This window comes from Buteo buteo, chromosome 8 (assembly GCF_964188355.1).
Source record: "Buteo buteo chromosome 8, bButBut1.hap1.1, whole genome shotgun sequence".
Lineage (NCBI taxonomy): Eukaryota > Metazoa > Chordata > Aves > Accipitriformes > Accipitridae > Buteo > Buteo buteo.
Genome location: NC_134178.1, coordinates 32,930,006 through 32,946,702, shown reverse-complemented (window position 1 = coordinate 32,946,702; position 16,697 = coordinate 32,930,006). Strand labels below are relative to the sequence as shown.

At 42.5% G+C, this 16,697-nt stretch overlaps 1 protein-coding gene across 1 annotated transcript in view; it reads left to right on the top strand.

The window, feature by feature from the left end:
- The first annotated feature begins 1,128 nt into the window (after positions 1-1,128).
- EPHA6 (EPH receptor A6) overlaps positions 1,129-16,697 on the top strand; it is a 513,140-nt gene continuing 497,571 nt past the window's right edge. Inside the window, exon 1 of the mRNA XM_075034050.1 lies at positions 1,129-1,285. Coding sequence (XP_074890151.1) covers positions 1,177-1,285 — 109 coding nt within the window. The 5' untranslated portion in view covers positions 1,129-1,176. The remainder of the gene's footprint in view (positions 1,286-16,697) is intronic.

The window sequence follows — 16,697 nt, the reverse complement described above, 5'->3', positions numbered from 1 at the left end:
CCCCTCCTTCCCCTTGCCTTGTCAACTAACCCCCTCTAGCGCTGAAGCGGCCGCATTTGACCTGCGGGCTGCCGGCAGCGGCGAGGCGAGGGGGCGCTTCTCCTCGCCTGCCTCACGCACGCCCCGCACCGCACCGCCCCGCAGCCCCGCGCTCCCCTCAGGAGGGCGGCTGCGGAGGGGCCGCGCTCCAACGGCTCTGCCTCCCTCCCTCCCCCCTCCCGCGCCCGCCGGGCCGCCCCGTTGGCTGGCGGGGCGCGTGTGCCGGAGCGCCCCCGGCGCGGGGCCGCGCTGGCCTCCCGGCGGACCCGGCACCCGCCGGGCTGGGCGCAGCGGGGCGGCCCCGCGGCCGCGCTGGAGGGGGCGATCGCTCCGCGGGCGGCAGGGGAGCGGCGGCGCCAAAAAACTGCAGCCGGCTGCGCGGCACGCAAATCAGGAGGGAGCAGCGAACATCACACCAGAGCCGCCTGATTCCTGATTGCTCCGCGGCAGAGGGGGAGAGACGGAGACTGAGAGAGAGGGGCGAGCGGCAGAGCCGGGGACGCCGGCGGAGGGGTCGGGAACGCCGCCCCGCAAGTTTCCTTGATGCCTGCGGGAGCGTGAGGAGGCGCCCGGCCCTCGTCCCCCCTCCCGCCTCGGGAGCTCGGCGGCGGGGGGCGAGACGCTCCACCGTGGGAAACCGAAGCCCCTCGGCGCTGCCTCCGGCCGGGGATGCGGGGGGTCGTGCGGCGCGGACGGGGGAGGAGGCTGCTCCCGCGGAGGAGGCTGCTGAAGGAGCTTCTGCGGGACTGAAGCTGCCACCGGCCGGAGCCGGCGGAGGGAGCGGGGCGCCACCCCCACCTCTCCCGGCCGCCGCCGCCTCGAAGTTGCCGGAGCTCTCCCGGCTCCCAGTGCCGCCGCCCCTCGCGGCAGGGCGGCAGCGGGGGGCTCCCGGCGCCCCCGCCCGCCCTCGCCCTCCGGGCCGCCGCCCTGCCCCGGGACCCCGCCGGTGGATGCGCCCGCCCCGGCCCGCGCAGCCCCCGGCGGCAGTGCAGGCAGCGCAACCCGCCGGGCCGCACCGGACCGCGGCGGGCGGGGGCGCCGCGGCGGCGTTCCCCGCTGGCCTGAAGGAGGACGGGGAGCCTCGGCGGGTCGAGGACGCGGGGCGCTCGGACGGGGGGCGCTCGGCGGGCACCAGCCATGGGGTGTTGTGAGGTGAGGGGATTGCTCTGGAGCGTCGGCCTCTTCCTCCCCCTGCTGACAGCGCGCCCCGCCGCCGCCGCCGCCGGTCACGTCGCCAGCAACCACGGTAAGGGCGGCCGGGGGGGTGCGGAGCGGGCGGGCTCTCGCCAACTTTCCGGCGGCCGCGGAGCGCCAGGGGCTGGCGGGCCGCCGGCGGGGCGAGGGGTGGGGGGCGCAGGTGCGCCCGGCAGCGCCGGCGCCGCCCCGGGGACGCGGGGTGGCGGCCGTGGCGGGGCGTTGGGGCGCGGTGCTGCCGCCGGCCCTTCGCCGTAGCTCGGCCTCTACCGGCCGCTGAGGGGGCAGAGGCAGCGCGGGGCCGGGGCGCGGCGGGGCGGACGGTCGCCGCCCGGCGGCCGCCCCCTCCTGCCGCCTGCGCCCGCGACCCCGCAAAAGTTGGGTGTTCGGCGAGAGAGGAGCGTGGGGCGGGTAGGGGGCTCTGCTGCCGCCCCCCCTCCGCCGGCCGCGTCCCGGCAGGGGCGAGGTGTGCCGTCCCCCCGCCGAGCGGCGCCGGGGGCAGGGAGGTAACGCGGCCGTTGCCGGGGGTAGCGGGGCGCCTGCGGGCTCTGCCCAGTCACCCCCCGCCGCCGGCGCTTGTGACCGAGCAGCTGAGCAGCGGGTAACCGAAAGTTCCCTCCCGGCGAGGTGGAGCGGTAGCGCCTTTTTTACTTGAAATGTGGTTTTAAGGTTTACTTTACTCCTGCCGACCGCAAAGCGTCTTCAGAAGGGGTTTGAGAGAGCTCGCGGCGCGTTAAGGGAAATTGCTGCTCGTCAGCGAACTGTTTAGAGGTGCCCGACTGTCCTTAACAACTAATTTTGATGTGCTACGGTCTGATTGTCCAAAAAAAAATCCCATTTAAAGTCTTTGTCGGAGGTGCATGCTCATCAGGTCTTACTGAAGACAGAAGTTTAATTCTTTAGGTTGTAATATATGCATTTAAGAAAAATGCCTCGAGATTGAGAAGGGAATCATCCTATTTAGAAAAATAGAAATAAAAATGCCTAGCACATCCGGAGGATATCAAATTTGATTAGGAAGACCTGGAAAAAAAGCCCATAGCTGCTTGTGAAACATCATGTTATATTTTATCAAACACCTGGATAGAGCAGAGCATTTCCTTAAGTGTTCGTTTAATGTACATCTCTCTACTTAAGTTGTGGAGGACGTAGGATGCCTCTATTCCCAGATTAGAGGAGGCTTCCCTACTTTTATTATTTACTAAAAAATATTATTTTTGTACAATTCCACTTTTGTGTTGTGGGGTTTTAGCGTGACATGAGTGAAAATATGGGACCTGAATGGCAGCTCCAAATGATGCTTCTGACAAATTATTTTACCTGCTGTTATTGAAAAGAGCACTGAAAATGGCTAGGGTGGAAAGTAATGATCAGAGAAAACAAACTGTTTCTAGTTGTAGAGTACTGTCAAATATATAGTTCATATATTTTCACGTGTCTGTTTTACAACCCATTTTCAGTGTTCATTGTATCGATACGGGTTAACAGTAATAAGAGGGAATAAAGTATCTAGAAAATAGGAAAATATGGTAGTACGGCCACAAATACCCTGAGCAATCAGGGTCAGTTATGGCAGGGACGTTCCAAGTTTAGTGTTATACCTTTACCTCTTCTACACTAAATGTGATGAACAATTTCAGTTTGTAATTGTATAACATACAGTCATATCAATGCTGTATTAGATTTTGCCCTTACTCATGATTTGAAGACATCAGTTTCAGAATAGCAGAGAACAGTTTTCCTTTTATGTCACTCTCATTAGTGCAGGCTAATGTCTGCTACCTTACCACAAGGCCTAACAGGACACATGAATGCGGCTTAAAAAAAAAAATATCTATTTGCGTGTGTTATACAATAACCAAGACACCCTATATGCATCAAAGGTAAAGAATTTTTAGATTAGGTTTCTAAACTAGTATTTTGTATTCCTGGGGTTAATTAGTAATATTTAAGTAGTATTTTTAAAAAGCAGGTGAAAAATGGGGAAAACAGTTACCAAAACAGTTTAGCCCAAAGAAAAGTCTGTCAAGGATGAAGCATTTTTTTTGATGATGACATAACTTTTCCCAACAAGTTCAGGTATTGAGATATTGGCTGCATAGAGTACTGATGAATTACCCAACTTCTGAATAACTTCTCTTTCTGCACTTTGTTTCAAAACTTCCAATAAAGCAAGAAACTTCTTATCTTTGGTACTGTCATTGTACCATAGAAGTCAAATAATAAGTGTAACTCAACAAAACACAGGTGAACTGAAAATTTACTGAATCAATACAGGTGCTTCAAAATGCACACACACACACACACACACACACACACACACACACACACACCCGATTAATAAAATGCTAGCAAAAGAGTCTACTTTCAATGATGGCTTTCTCTAAATCCAGGAATTGGATGAAAGAAAATGAGTACAATAAAGAAGTTGCCCATTGTGTAGACGCTTAAACGTGTAATCCCACCTGTGAAGAATTTTTTTGAAAGCATGTGCAGTTAACTGAGGGAAAAAAAAATCCCTTAAATTTTCATAAGGTGATATTTTCAGAATATATTTATTGGAAACATGTTTGCAATAATTGCTCTTGGGTTTTCACTAATAACTTAGCTTGGCTTTACTATCTGATAGATTTGGTCTTCTATTTTGTATTTACAAACATACCAGCATTAATACTAAATTGCAAAGGAATGTTTTGTTTGGGTTTCTTGAAGTTTGGGTGAAAAAGATGGAAGGGGAATAAGTTTATTAATCTGACTTGGTAAACAGACAGCCCTTCCACTTCGTTCTTAATGGTTTATTTCCTGTTATCAAAGAATGATTTTCAGAGAATTAATATACTACAGTTTTATAAATTATTATTGTTATTACTATGTTGGGATTAATCTTTTTGTTTTCCTCAGAAAGAAAGAGGGTTTGTTTGTTGTTTTTTTTTTTAACATATAGTTCCAAGACACTCAGGTTGTCATTCTTCACCCAGTAAATCAATGCATGGTGTCTTACAGTATATGTAGCAAAGAAGACACAAACAATACTATTGACAAGGAAGTGAACTTACTCATTCATCTTAATGGCGTGGTAAGTTAAAAAACTAATTATGACCATGCCAAGGGCTGGTTTTTACTGCTAAGAAAAACCCTGGAGGTAGGCAAGGCCATGGAGCTGCATAGGAACAACATATCACTGCAGTCTGAAACAACTGCTTGAAACATAAGCCTCAATTAATGGTGTAGGGTGAGTGCTTGTGTGTTCATCTAAATTTTCATTAGTTGTCCGTGACATCCAGTTATGAACAAGTTGCATTATTATGCAAGATTTCAGCCTATGTTGTAGGTTTGGTGTTTGGTTGCCAGAACACAAATGAATTGGACAATTACTCTCAAACCTAAAAATACAGATAATAGCATCTGAGCTGTGAACTTCTTTGGGTCAAACGTGTATGAGCTTTTAAGATAAAGGTCACATCAGGAAACAGTTTGAAGGTATCCTGTGCTAAGCATACATACATGTATGTTTCCACGTATATGTAAACCAGAAAGAATTTTTGTACCCTGGCTTCTTGCAAACTGTATCTGCCGTCATGTGTCACCAGACAATTAATTTCTGAAGTAAACTATAGAAGGTGCGGAGTTTATAATGTGTCATGTCTATCAGTGAACTGTAAAAGGAAGTTGTTGCTTTTTCAGTTACCAGGTACTGATACATCTTGTCAGGTTATGCAAGGTTGGTCTTTTTATGCTTCCTTCTAAAAGGCATCTGCATTCATTTTCTTCCTCTTACAAAAAAATTGGCATAAGAAATAATGTCAAATGTCAGTTCCGAAATTTGTATAGCCTTTATTTTCACAATGATTACACTTGATGTAAATTAGTTAGCTCAAAGTAGGTAATAAAGCTTTTTGATTCTGGTATTAAAATCTCAGACAGATTACTAATGACCTTGAGTTATTCATCAGTTCAAAGAAGTTGGCTTATTTTTATTCACATATTTATTTTTACATAAGTGCAATCCATCACAGATAAGCGCTCTTTCTGAATACAGCACTCAGAATTTTCCTGTAGCAATAAGGAGACCAAGGACTAAGTGTCTGTAGAGACTGAACTTCCCTCTGAATGAGAATGGTGTGTTACTGCTAGAGGATATCTCTTACTTTGAGGACTTAAGGTAGAAGAAGGCTCTGCTGCTGCCTGTATGGTACTTGTCCTGGTGGATTCTGCTTTGCAGCTGTCTAGCTAGTATTTTTCGTGAGCATTTACGTCATTATGGAAAAATGAGGAAATTAAATAAACAAAACTGTTGCAGTAAGTGTGTCATTCCCTTTTAAGTGTGTAGATAGTCATAAGCAAAATCATATTTTACTTTCAAGCTATTAAGAATTTTTAAAAAATATTTTTACCTGTGCGTCCCACATCCATATAGACTTGAGTGCCAATGAAGACTTTGGAACCTCTGCAGTTTTAGATATGCATGAAATGACTTGTTGTCCGAAAGGCTTGATTTGTATACCATAAGGTATGAGATGAACAGTTTTGCAATTAATGCTTCATGATATGTTCCTGGTGTTGTATTTGGCAGTACTGACTGCTGTTTGGATATTTTGTTAATTCGTTTTGGACAAATGAGAATGATTGGTATGGAAATATTAAAAATGTATAGTTTAAGGAGATATGGTTTAAACCCAAGTCAGTACAGTAGTTCTCATGTAATTTGAGGGTGTGAAAACACCACGGAGGAACTAAAGCGTTTCCAAAAGTATACAACTTGGCCTTGTTGAGAAAGGAGGCAAGTAAAAATCTAAGCTAAATGTTGTAACGAAGTACGGGAAAAACAAACTGAAGAGAATAGTTGACAGTGAGCAGTGGTTTTTCCATCTCTCACGATTTATTCAGAGAGGAGTGTTTTCGGTTCCAGCCAGCATCTTGCCTGCGTCAGGAAACAAGCCAGCATAGTTCCTAGAAACCAGACTGACACCAGTGCAGAGGGGATGACTGTCCTGCATCTGCCTGCTCTTCTGAGGTCCTTTTCAAAGCATCTGCCGCTGGCTGCTCTCAAGCTGGCCTTCAGTATTGGATCAGATATACCTTGGGTTTGATCCAGAATGACCATTCTTATCCTCCTATGAATTTAACAGTTAATTTTTGGCCAGACAACACTTCTGTTGGCAAGTCAAATAGTTTACAAATGAGAGAAGGAAAAAGCATGCAGGAAATTGAGAGTTTTTTTCTTACAGAAATCTCCTCTGTGTTTCCAGATACGTATTTTTAGATCTAATTACTTGGATCTGAACTCTGCTTGACGGTTTGTTTAGGGTATCTGGTGTTAGACTTCCCACTTGAGAATTTTAGGAAAAAGTGTAAAAGTTCTGTAAATTGTATGTCAGTAAGATATAGAGTAAGTTAGTGTCCAATTTGTTGGCTAAATATTTTTTAAATGAAAAGCCAAACATGTTTAAAATCTCCTTAAACTGATTAGCAATATTTAGAAACTGATATGCAGGTGCAATATGAGAAGCATTTTATTGGCCTTATATCCCAATATGGCATAGCTATGTTAAGATACATTCTTATTCCAGCTGTGTGTGTAAGACGGAATGTTTCCATTAGGATTGCTGGATTTCTCTAACTGGACATTGACACAAAGAAGAGGCTGGCCTTTTGTTTGTTATGCCTGTTAATATGCTGAATTCGGTGAGAGAGAGAGAGAGAATGGTAAATAGTATGGAAATAGATAAGTAGGGAAAGAAATTATTTGTCAAAAAAATCTATTCTGACCTCCAGGAACCATGTTATCATGCAAGAGAAGTCAACAAAAACCCATATCTATTGTGAACGATACATCTTCAGAAGCTGGTTTTGAATTTGTAAATGGTACGACAATCTTTATGGTAAGGTGTTGGAACTGAGAATTACCACTGAAAAGATTTCTGTTGCATGATAAAAACATGAAATTGTTTGCAGGATTTTTTTCTGGTCTATACAAATCAACTTACTCAACTTTATGAGAAAATGATTCCCCAGACCTTTCTCTTAGATTACTTTCTAATTGTTGAGTGCCACTTCCTTATCTTTTTTGGGTTTGTGAACCTCTATCTTGGCAACTTGTGTAAAATTCAGGAAATTTCTAGTAATGTTTGCTTTTCTTACTTGGAATAGGTTTGTATGACCTGTTAAAAACCTAGAGATCTAAATATTTTCTTAATAATTATTTTTAGGGCTTTTAAAATGTATTTGTAAACACTCCTTTCCATTTCTGTACTTACTCCTTAAAGTAATCATCACTATGTCTTCTGTTGTAATGATGCTAGAGTATTTCCAGACCATACAAAAGCTTGTAAAATTTAATAGTGAAATTATCTTCAGCTGGTTCATTTCTCTTGTAATCCCCTTAGTCTTGCAGTCTACACTTACTCCAGCAATCCTTATACTAGTTCCAAAGATGCTTTCATTATCAATCTTGCAACACCTTTTTTTTTTTATAGGTAGGCTATTGATCATTCCCACATTTAAGAACAAGTCTGTTCAAAATAGGTAGACATTAAAGACAAGTCACTTCAATTAATCCAGCATCCATTTGTAACATAGGTACTAATTTTAATGTGTCACAGAACACAGCTTAAAGATAAATCTTGGCTTTAAATCAACTGCATGTTTTATATGGATATCTGAAGCTTGCTAATCCATTGTATTAAAAAACAACAACCCAAAACCATCCCAACAAAACTCAAAACCCCTTAAAGTTTTTCCTAGTCAGTATGAAAATTTTGCTGATTTACCTCACCCACAACATAATACTTCTGTATGCTAGCATTTCTATCACTTACTGTCTTGAGTCTCTGTGTTTGGACTGAATTCTATCATCCTGTAAAAAAAACATGAAGTTGCTGAACACTTTCATGGTGATAATTTAATAATTAGAGATTTATTGATTTTAATCAATGGAGTTTTTTTTATGATGCTTTAGATACTTTTATAGATAATAAAAAAAACACTACCCTAACAATGTATGGGTGGCTCCCGCCCCTTTATGATACTGTACAAGTAGTTTAATGCTCTTCAAACAATTGTTTTACAGTATATCACAGTATGCCTCAACCTTTAAGCCAGCAGATACTATTGCTTTGTTTTGTGAATCTATTCACATTCTAAACACATAATTATTGAGGCTTTATTATGTGTATTTAAAGAAAGTAGGGGTATTTTGATCTTTAAGCTAAGACTAGATTAAAAAATGCTGTAATATTCTTCACTGACATTTCTTTTGACAATCCAGTAGAGTCAGGTTTTTAAAATTCAAAAACATGTTTTATAAGGAAATTGTATCTAGATTGAAAATAAAATTTCCTTTCTGTAGAATAATCTGAGGATTTAAAATGTATTTTGTCTCTCTATATAAAAAGGTGAAATTCACATTTAACAACAGTTCTGAAATCTTCATTCAAAATCCTAGAAACATTTCATTACTAAAAATCATAACAAACTATGAATGTCAAACACAGACTTGAAACAAAGTGAATCAAAATAAAGAACTTTAGATTTGACTCTTTTTCCTGCTTTCTGGAAATCTATAAGGAATAGGATATTATAAAATCTATTTTTAAATGATCCCAATGTTTTCAAGCTTTTATCCCTAGCTCCCCCCACATACACTTCTCTCCCAAATGCTACACCATGTTTCAAAGTTCTGTTTTACTGTGATTTATCTCTATGCAAAGAAGGAGACAAACTGAAATTCAGCAAAGATTAAATCCTGATTTTGTTTGTATTACCCACCAGGGAAGGCCATGCTTCATTCATTTGGTCACCAGCTTCACGACCCTTAACATTTCCTTAACTGTGGTGTTAATGTTACTTGAAATACTCTTCTGGAAAACGTGGGGGTTGAGGGGGGCTGATGCAACAGAGAAGCCCACAGTCTCCAGGGTACTGCTGTAGGGGGAGATAGATGACCATCTGGCCTCTATCCATGGATCTGTCATCCTTGCTCCAGCTCATACAGAACAGTCCCAGCATACGAAACATGGAAAAGGTCTGTTGTCTTCTCTCCTTTCACCTGCTTTCCCTTTTTCCCTCTTCTACTGTCTCCTGTGTTGTACGTGTTTGTACTTTAAGAGTCTACTTAAAGTCTCTAGGAAGAAACAAGAATTTAAGGGTGTAATACTCTTTATTTTAATAGAAATTCTTGGTTTGTGTTTAGGTAGATGTGTAAGAAGCTGATAGAGATTTTTCTTCTTAAGATAGGTGGTTTTATTTGGTCTAAGTTGACTGAATTTCAGACAGTCTTTGAAGGTGTCTAGTGTTTACTGAGAGGTTCTCCAAAAAGAGCAATACCGGATTAATGAGGGCTAAATTCACAGCAGCTCCTCATAGGTCGGTGCAGCTCTGTTGGTTAGCATAAGCAATACTTATGTGAGAAGCACTAACATAAGCATAGCAATCCAGAGTGAACACTTTAATATACAGATATGTTAACTGCATTTGTAATACAACATTCCTTCATGCCAACAGGTTTTTGAAATTATACAGGTTTTAGCTTAGAATAAAATCAGTGCTGTGTCACGTCTATGCAAAAAGAAAGGTGGGCAGTAGGCACCATCTGTAACAAACCACTGTGAAGGTACACACACAGAATGAGGAGGTAGTAAAAGGTGTATTTACTGGGAGCTCTACCGTCTCAATCCATTTAATGGCTTCTGCACCTAGAACAAAAGGGGAAAAGTCACATATAGCAAACAGTATCATTGATGCATGTAATGAGTGATTTGTCTTGGCTGGGGACCCTTGGTTAGAGTACACTTGCTGCTGTAATTTGTATTCTCTGGCTGCTGGTTGCTTCTTAGCTTAAAATAAAGGAATAAAAGAATGAATTAGAAAGCTTTCCATAAAATAATGCACTAGCATTTTAATCTTGGTAAAAGTGATTATGTCTCTGAAACTTCCCAGGCTGGTTTTGCCAGTGGGTTCCAGATGCTGGTTTAAAATAGGATTCTATAGGAAAAAATCTGCTCAAATTTAGAATTGTTCAAATATATTTTGGACATATTAAAAAAATATGAAAGGAGACCTAGCCATTTTTTCTGTAGTGCTTCCATTCTTTGTGGCTGGAAATGGATTGCATGAAAAACATTTGGATGAGGGATTCATATTTCAAAATGTGGTTTGAATCCAGCACTTTCTGCTAAACAAAGTGGGACCATATAAAATTCCACAGTCCTTCATACTCTGTTGTGTCTGTCTGCTGAAGAGCTTTGAAGGGGAGAGTAAGGGAAATGTAAAACCTTTGTCTGTTAGATTGCTTTTGTTTGTATTGCTGAAGTTGCTAAATGCTTACATGCCAGAGTGATACAGTAGGAACACCAACTCAGAGGGTTATGTTAGAGTTAATCATTCAGTTTAGTGGACTTTATTTCTTAGAGGAATATTTAATTTGGGTAAATAGGAATACTGTTAGTATTTAGGTATGAAGAAACATGATGAGAGGTGTGGTGCACGCGAGCTTCTTGGCCAAACTCTCACTCAGACTGCCATTAGATGCGATGGAGACCCAAACTCTGTTGCTGCTGAGACAGTAGTATGAACGTTTACCCTGTGATTTTGGTATATGATAAAAAATTTCGTTAAATTACAGATTTCCAGACCAAGAATTTCAGAAAGAATTAGCTTAATTTGGTTCTTTAAGAAATACAGAGAAACTTCTCATGCTAAAGGTAAGAATTTGCCTTTGTAAAATGGTATATATTAGAAGCGATATGTTGTATTCAAAGGAAGAGGAATGACTGCGTATACTGCATAAAGAGAAAAGGTCTACTAAAGAGCAGTATTCTGTAAAAACTGCTTCTGAAGAAATCTGGGATTGTAACAGTCAACCAGGAAGTCAGGTGGTATTCTGTATCATGTTAATGGTTCCTCTTGATGCAGATTAATATAATGATGTTATCATATACTCGGTTTTTCCATAGGCTATCTAAAGGGCATCTCATCTAGTGTAGAGAAATGAATGCTAGTGGTTGGAAGGAGTCCAACATTTCTTGTGGCCGTTGTTTAAAACATGGCTCTGTGCAAATAGTAGCCTGCATGCAGAGTTATTTTTTCAGTGTCGAATCTCTTCAAAACTGTTATTTTTCACAATATTCTTTTGAGCAAGCCTTCTGTGTCTTCATAGCCACTGAACTAAGGAGAAGAGTTAAAGGCCAAAGCTTTTAGCTTAGGTGACCAGTTTGTGACACCCACTGCATATTCCAAGGAATTAGTTTTTCGTGTGCTCAGAGCTCTGTAGGTGGCAGAGGTAGATATAACACTTTGGTTTTCAGTGGAGTCTTCAGCAAACTCATTGTTATTTTTTTCTTCCTGTACATAACAAAGTTGTTCTCTGCTAGGAACATTTTGTTCCTATTTTTAAAATCCATGATATATCAAACCTCAGTTTGTCAAAACATTGAATGCAGATGAAGTGGATTTATACCACACAAATCAAAGATGTGAAACTTCCTTGTGATTTTGTGTACCTGGTGTGTTAGCCTTCCCGAAGTCAAAGCCTCAACCTCACAGCAGAAGCCTTGGCCAGCTGGCCTGTGGAGCTGTTTGACTCCCACAGCCTTGGGAACATGCTATCTTTGATGTAGGCTGTGAACCATAGGGAATACTTCAGTTCTGGCTTTTCCTAACTTTAAAGCGTAGGACTTGCTAATCCTATTAGTGTAAAAACATAGTTGAAATTTCCTTTCCTACTGCAATTTTTATATTTTAAGAAGTTCAATTTTTCTCTCCCTCTTCGCATACCATTCACATAGGATGATGGTTTCTTTAGATTGACAGTGTAATCCTCTACTAAATGATCTGAATTGCTTAAGGTAAGAGAGATGCTATCTTCCATGACATAAGCATTAGACAGTAATGAAGGTATGCACCTTGCCAGTAGATTATGTTAAGCAGCAAAGGAATTTTGAAACTTGCAAGTAAAATAGGCTCATTTTCACGGTTGTCCTCCCTAGGTTGCATAAGAGCTCTAATGGTCATGATCTCCCATTCTGTGGCTCTTTTTATCACTTCAGTTGTCCTTTCCTTTCTTTCCTCTTTTTTACCTTTCTTAACCTTATTCTTCTGCTACATGGCTTCTGTCCATTGCTGCCCACAATTTCTTTATTTCTGTTTTTCATGGTTCTGTTCCTCATTTTGCTGCGTTTGGTTTGGGATGTTTGTCTTCCTTGTCCTTCCGCTCTCTCTGAACCCTAAATAAGATGAGACAATAGACCTGAAAACTTTCTGTACTTGTTGACTTGGAAGCCAGAAGATACAAGGAAAGGACCATCTTGTGCAGCGTTGCAGTCTTAGTGTAGAGTATGCTTAGTTGCTCTGTGGTAACAGTATCGGCACAGTTAAGGATGAAATCCACTAAGCATAGATAAGTTTTGGCACTGCCAAAATTTCAAATTGCTATAGTGAACATGTTGAGCTTAGGTACGTGTGAGCTAATAGTAAAGGACATCAGTGAATGTCTATCAAGATGCTTCAAATTACAGAAATGCTAGTGTTCTTTAAGTGAAGATGCAAACTGTATTTTCACTCTCTTGCTCTTGGAAATGTTTGAACAGTTTTGTTTGATTTTTTTTTTTTTGTAGAAGCCCATTTCAAACATAGGGTTTGACATAGAATATTTTAGTTTGGAAGATGTTGAAAAGGCAAAAGACTATGTTGTAAGATGAGAGACTTAAGTAACATGAGCTGTAACCATAGTTAGAATGGAGGTCACACTTGCAGCTAGTTTCCTGTTTTGTTCCTTTCTCATGGCACACCTGTTGTTGCCACAGTACCTCAAAAGTTCTGGTAATGCTTAGCCTATTCACTTTACTAATAATGATTTTCCTTACTAATTTTGTAACAAAACAAGTAGTTTTGATTTTAAGTAATGTCCTGAAGCCTTAGCATTAGTGGGTTCCCGTTGTATTAGAGCAAATTAGGAAATTATTTTTAATAGCTATAGTCTGATAGATGTATTTTATACTTGAGAGATGTACCTCAAGAAGTAAAAGCTGATTGAAATTGGTGCCACAGGTGGATATTTTGAAAACAAAAAAAGAAAATCAATAATAGATTAGGCTTGATTAGATGTTGACATTTAGAACTGCACATAGATAATGTTAAAATTTACTGACAACAGGCAGTCTTCTTCCTGATTTGCATTTGTACCTCCATTCTTGGTTCAGGTGGATCATGGTACATACATTGTAAAGGTTAATGAACAAATTACCATATAGCTCATCTGATTGTTCAGGCTTTAGCCTGGAGGGCTGAATGTTTTACAATCTAGTTTATCTTATGTGGAACTTAATTAGTTTAATTATTTTTTTGTTATATGAAATTCTGAATTGCTTGAATGTTTAGATGAGTCCAAAATAATTTATTAACTGATTTTCTGTCCTGCCTTCCTCCGTACACTTGTTTTACTCTGCTGCAATTTAAGCATAATTGTACCTGACTTGCTTTCTTTTTAAGGGATAAGAGAGTGAAGATCCTGGTCTTTACTTACTTCCTTTCCATTTAATAAATATATCAAAGAGTGATCCTAATAGAGAGCATTGTTTCATCTTGCTATGTAGTTTTTATCAGCAGTATCTAGCTGTTTATTCTTATTTCTTTTTGCCTCCTAGTCAGTTTTTAATGCCAAACAGTACTTTTACCTCCCTCAACAGGATTACCAAATTGATCTTTTCACCCAGTTGGCCTTTGCAAAAATTTAAGCCCTTTCCAGTTCATAACTAAAAGTGACTGAAAAGTCCCAAGAGGTTTGTTAACCCTGCCTCTCTGCCTTTCAATTCCAATAAATACCTTTTTCTTTTACAAATAATAGCTTGGAAGATAACTGCGTGTTGTTATTACTGCCCAAGAACTGAAGATTCTTTGGTATTTGTACTTTTTCGTATTTTTTATTTAAACCTCAGTTTTGCAGTGTGGAGGGATCACTTCCTTGTCAGCAGAGTGCACCCTCGGTAAGTTTGCTGATGACATGAAACTCGAGAGGAGTGGCTGATAGACCAGAGGGTCGTGCTGCCAACCAGACGAACCTGGACAGGCTGGAGAAATGAGCGGACAGGAACCTCATGAAGTTCAGCAAAGGGAACTGTCAAGTCCTCCACCTGGGGAGGAACAACCCCTGCACCAGTATGTGCTAGGGACCACACAGATGGAAAGCAGCTTGGCAGAAAAGGCCCTGGGTGAGGACACCAAGGCAAACGGTATCCTGGGCTGCATTAGCCAATGGATTGCCCGCAGGTCGAGGGAGGTGATCCTTTCCCTCTGCTCCACACTGGTGAGGCTGCACCTGGAGTACTGTGTCCAGTTTTGGGCTCCTCATGTTGTGGAGGGTGGCAAAGCTGAGCTACTTGAGCATGTGGACCACACCTGAACGAGACGTAAACAGCGCATGGCAATAATGGGATAAGACTGTGAGACTGTAATAGCACAGAAGTGTTGTCCTGGTTTCAGCTGGGATAGAGTTAATTGTCTTCCTAGTAGCTGGTACAGTGCTATGTTTTGAGTTCAGTATGAGAAGAATGTTGATAACACACTGATGTTTTCAGTTGTTGCTACGCAATGTTTAGTCTCAAGTCAAGGATTTTTCGGCTTCTGATGCCCAGCCAGCGAGAAAGCTGGAGGGGCACAAGAAGTTGGGAGGGGACACAGCCAGGGCAGCCAACCCAAACTGGCCAATGGTGTATTCCATACCATGGGACATCACATTTAGTATAGGAACTGGGGGGGTGGGAGTGGGGGGATCGCCACTTGGGGACTAACTGGGTGTCAGTCGGTGGGTGGTGAGCAATTGCACTGTGCATAATTCGTATATTCCAATCCTTTTATTATTACTGCTGTCATATTATTAGTGTCATCATTATCATTATTAGTTTCTTCTTTTCTGTTCTATTAAACTGTTCTTATCTCAACCCACGAGTTTTACTTCTTTTCCCGATTTTCTCCCCCATCCCACTGGGTGGGGGGAAGTGAGTGAGCAGCTGCATGGTGCTTAGTTGCTGGCTGGCGTTAAACCATGACAAATGTATATCAATTAGAGAAGCTGTTAATATGGTTTGGAGGCCTTTAAGGACTTTGTTTAGCTGCTTAAAAGCAGTCATTCATGATGAAGCAGAACTTGTAGCTTGCTTAATGCTTTTGCTTCATGTTGACCTATTCTCTGATTGGAGGAATAAGAAGATTCAGAAAGCCCCAGACCCAGTCTGAGTCAGAAAAAGCCTGGCCTAAAAAACAGGAAAGAAAAAGAACCCACCTAGAGATTAGGAAGAGGACCCAATGACAGAGAAGAACCCAGACCCAAATATTACTCTCGGACCAGAGTATGGTGTGAGGGGTCAAAACTTAGATTGTAAGGGTATAATTGCCCTGGGATTTCAGTGTTTGGGGCCCCTCTCTGGAGGCACCCAGCTTGAGCTGTCTAAATTTGTGCACCATAGATAGAGTAAATTACACTTTTTATTTTGAAGGGCTTGATTAGAGATTCTGCTTCAGGGAGCCTAGGGTGGAGCCCGAGGGACGAGGCAGCACCCGAGTGTGTGTGTGTGAGGGGTCGGAAGGGGCACCCGTCGGCTCGCTGGACTCGCCCGCCGCAGTTAAAGCCTGCGGTGGTATACGTGCAACTCCTTGATCCGTGGGTTAGTGCTTGGGCAGCGGCTTCTCCCCTAACAGTCAGTACAGGAGAGACAGGGACATACTGGAGAGAGTCCAGTGGAGGGCCATGAAGGTGATGGAGGGGCTGGAGCATCTCTCCTATAAGGAAAGGCTGAGAGAGTTGGGACTCTTTAGCCTAGAGAAGAGAAGGCTTAGGGGATCTTAGCAGTGTATATAGATACCTGAAGGGAGGGTGCAAATAAGACAGAGCCAGGCTCTTTTCAGTGGTGCCCAGCGACAGGAGCAGAGGCAACAGGCATGAACTGAAACACAGGAGGTGCTGTCTGAGCATCAGGAAACATTTCTTTGTGTTTTGAGAAACTCTACGCTCTGGTGGTTCTTAACCACACTATGGTGGTTTTGAGAACACAACACTGTGTGGGTGACTGAGCATTGGCACAGGTTGCCCAGGGAAGTTTTGGAGTCTACCACACTGGAGATATTCAGAAGCTGTCTAGACACGGTCCTGGGCAACCTGCTGTAGGTGGCCCTGGTTGAGCAGAGAGGATTGGACAAGATGACCTCCAGAGGTCCCTTCCAACCTCAAATATTCTGTGAATCAACAAAACAGATCACTAAGCAATCTGAATTTGAGCTGTGAATGTTTCTGTTTCACTCAGACTTATCTCTTCCCAGCCCCAACGTTATCTGTAGTAGCTTTCCATTGCATTTACTTAAAGGACCTGGACAGGGAAAGAACATCCATGGAGGAAGAAAGTAAGTTGATTAAAAATTGAGAGTGAGTTAAACCTTTTTCTTTGAATTGTACCTCTGCAATGATATTTAAAAAA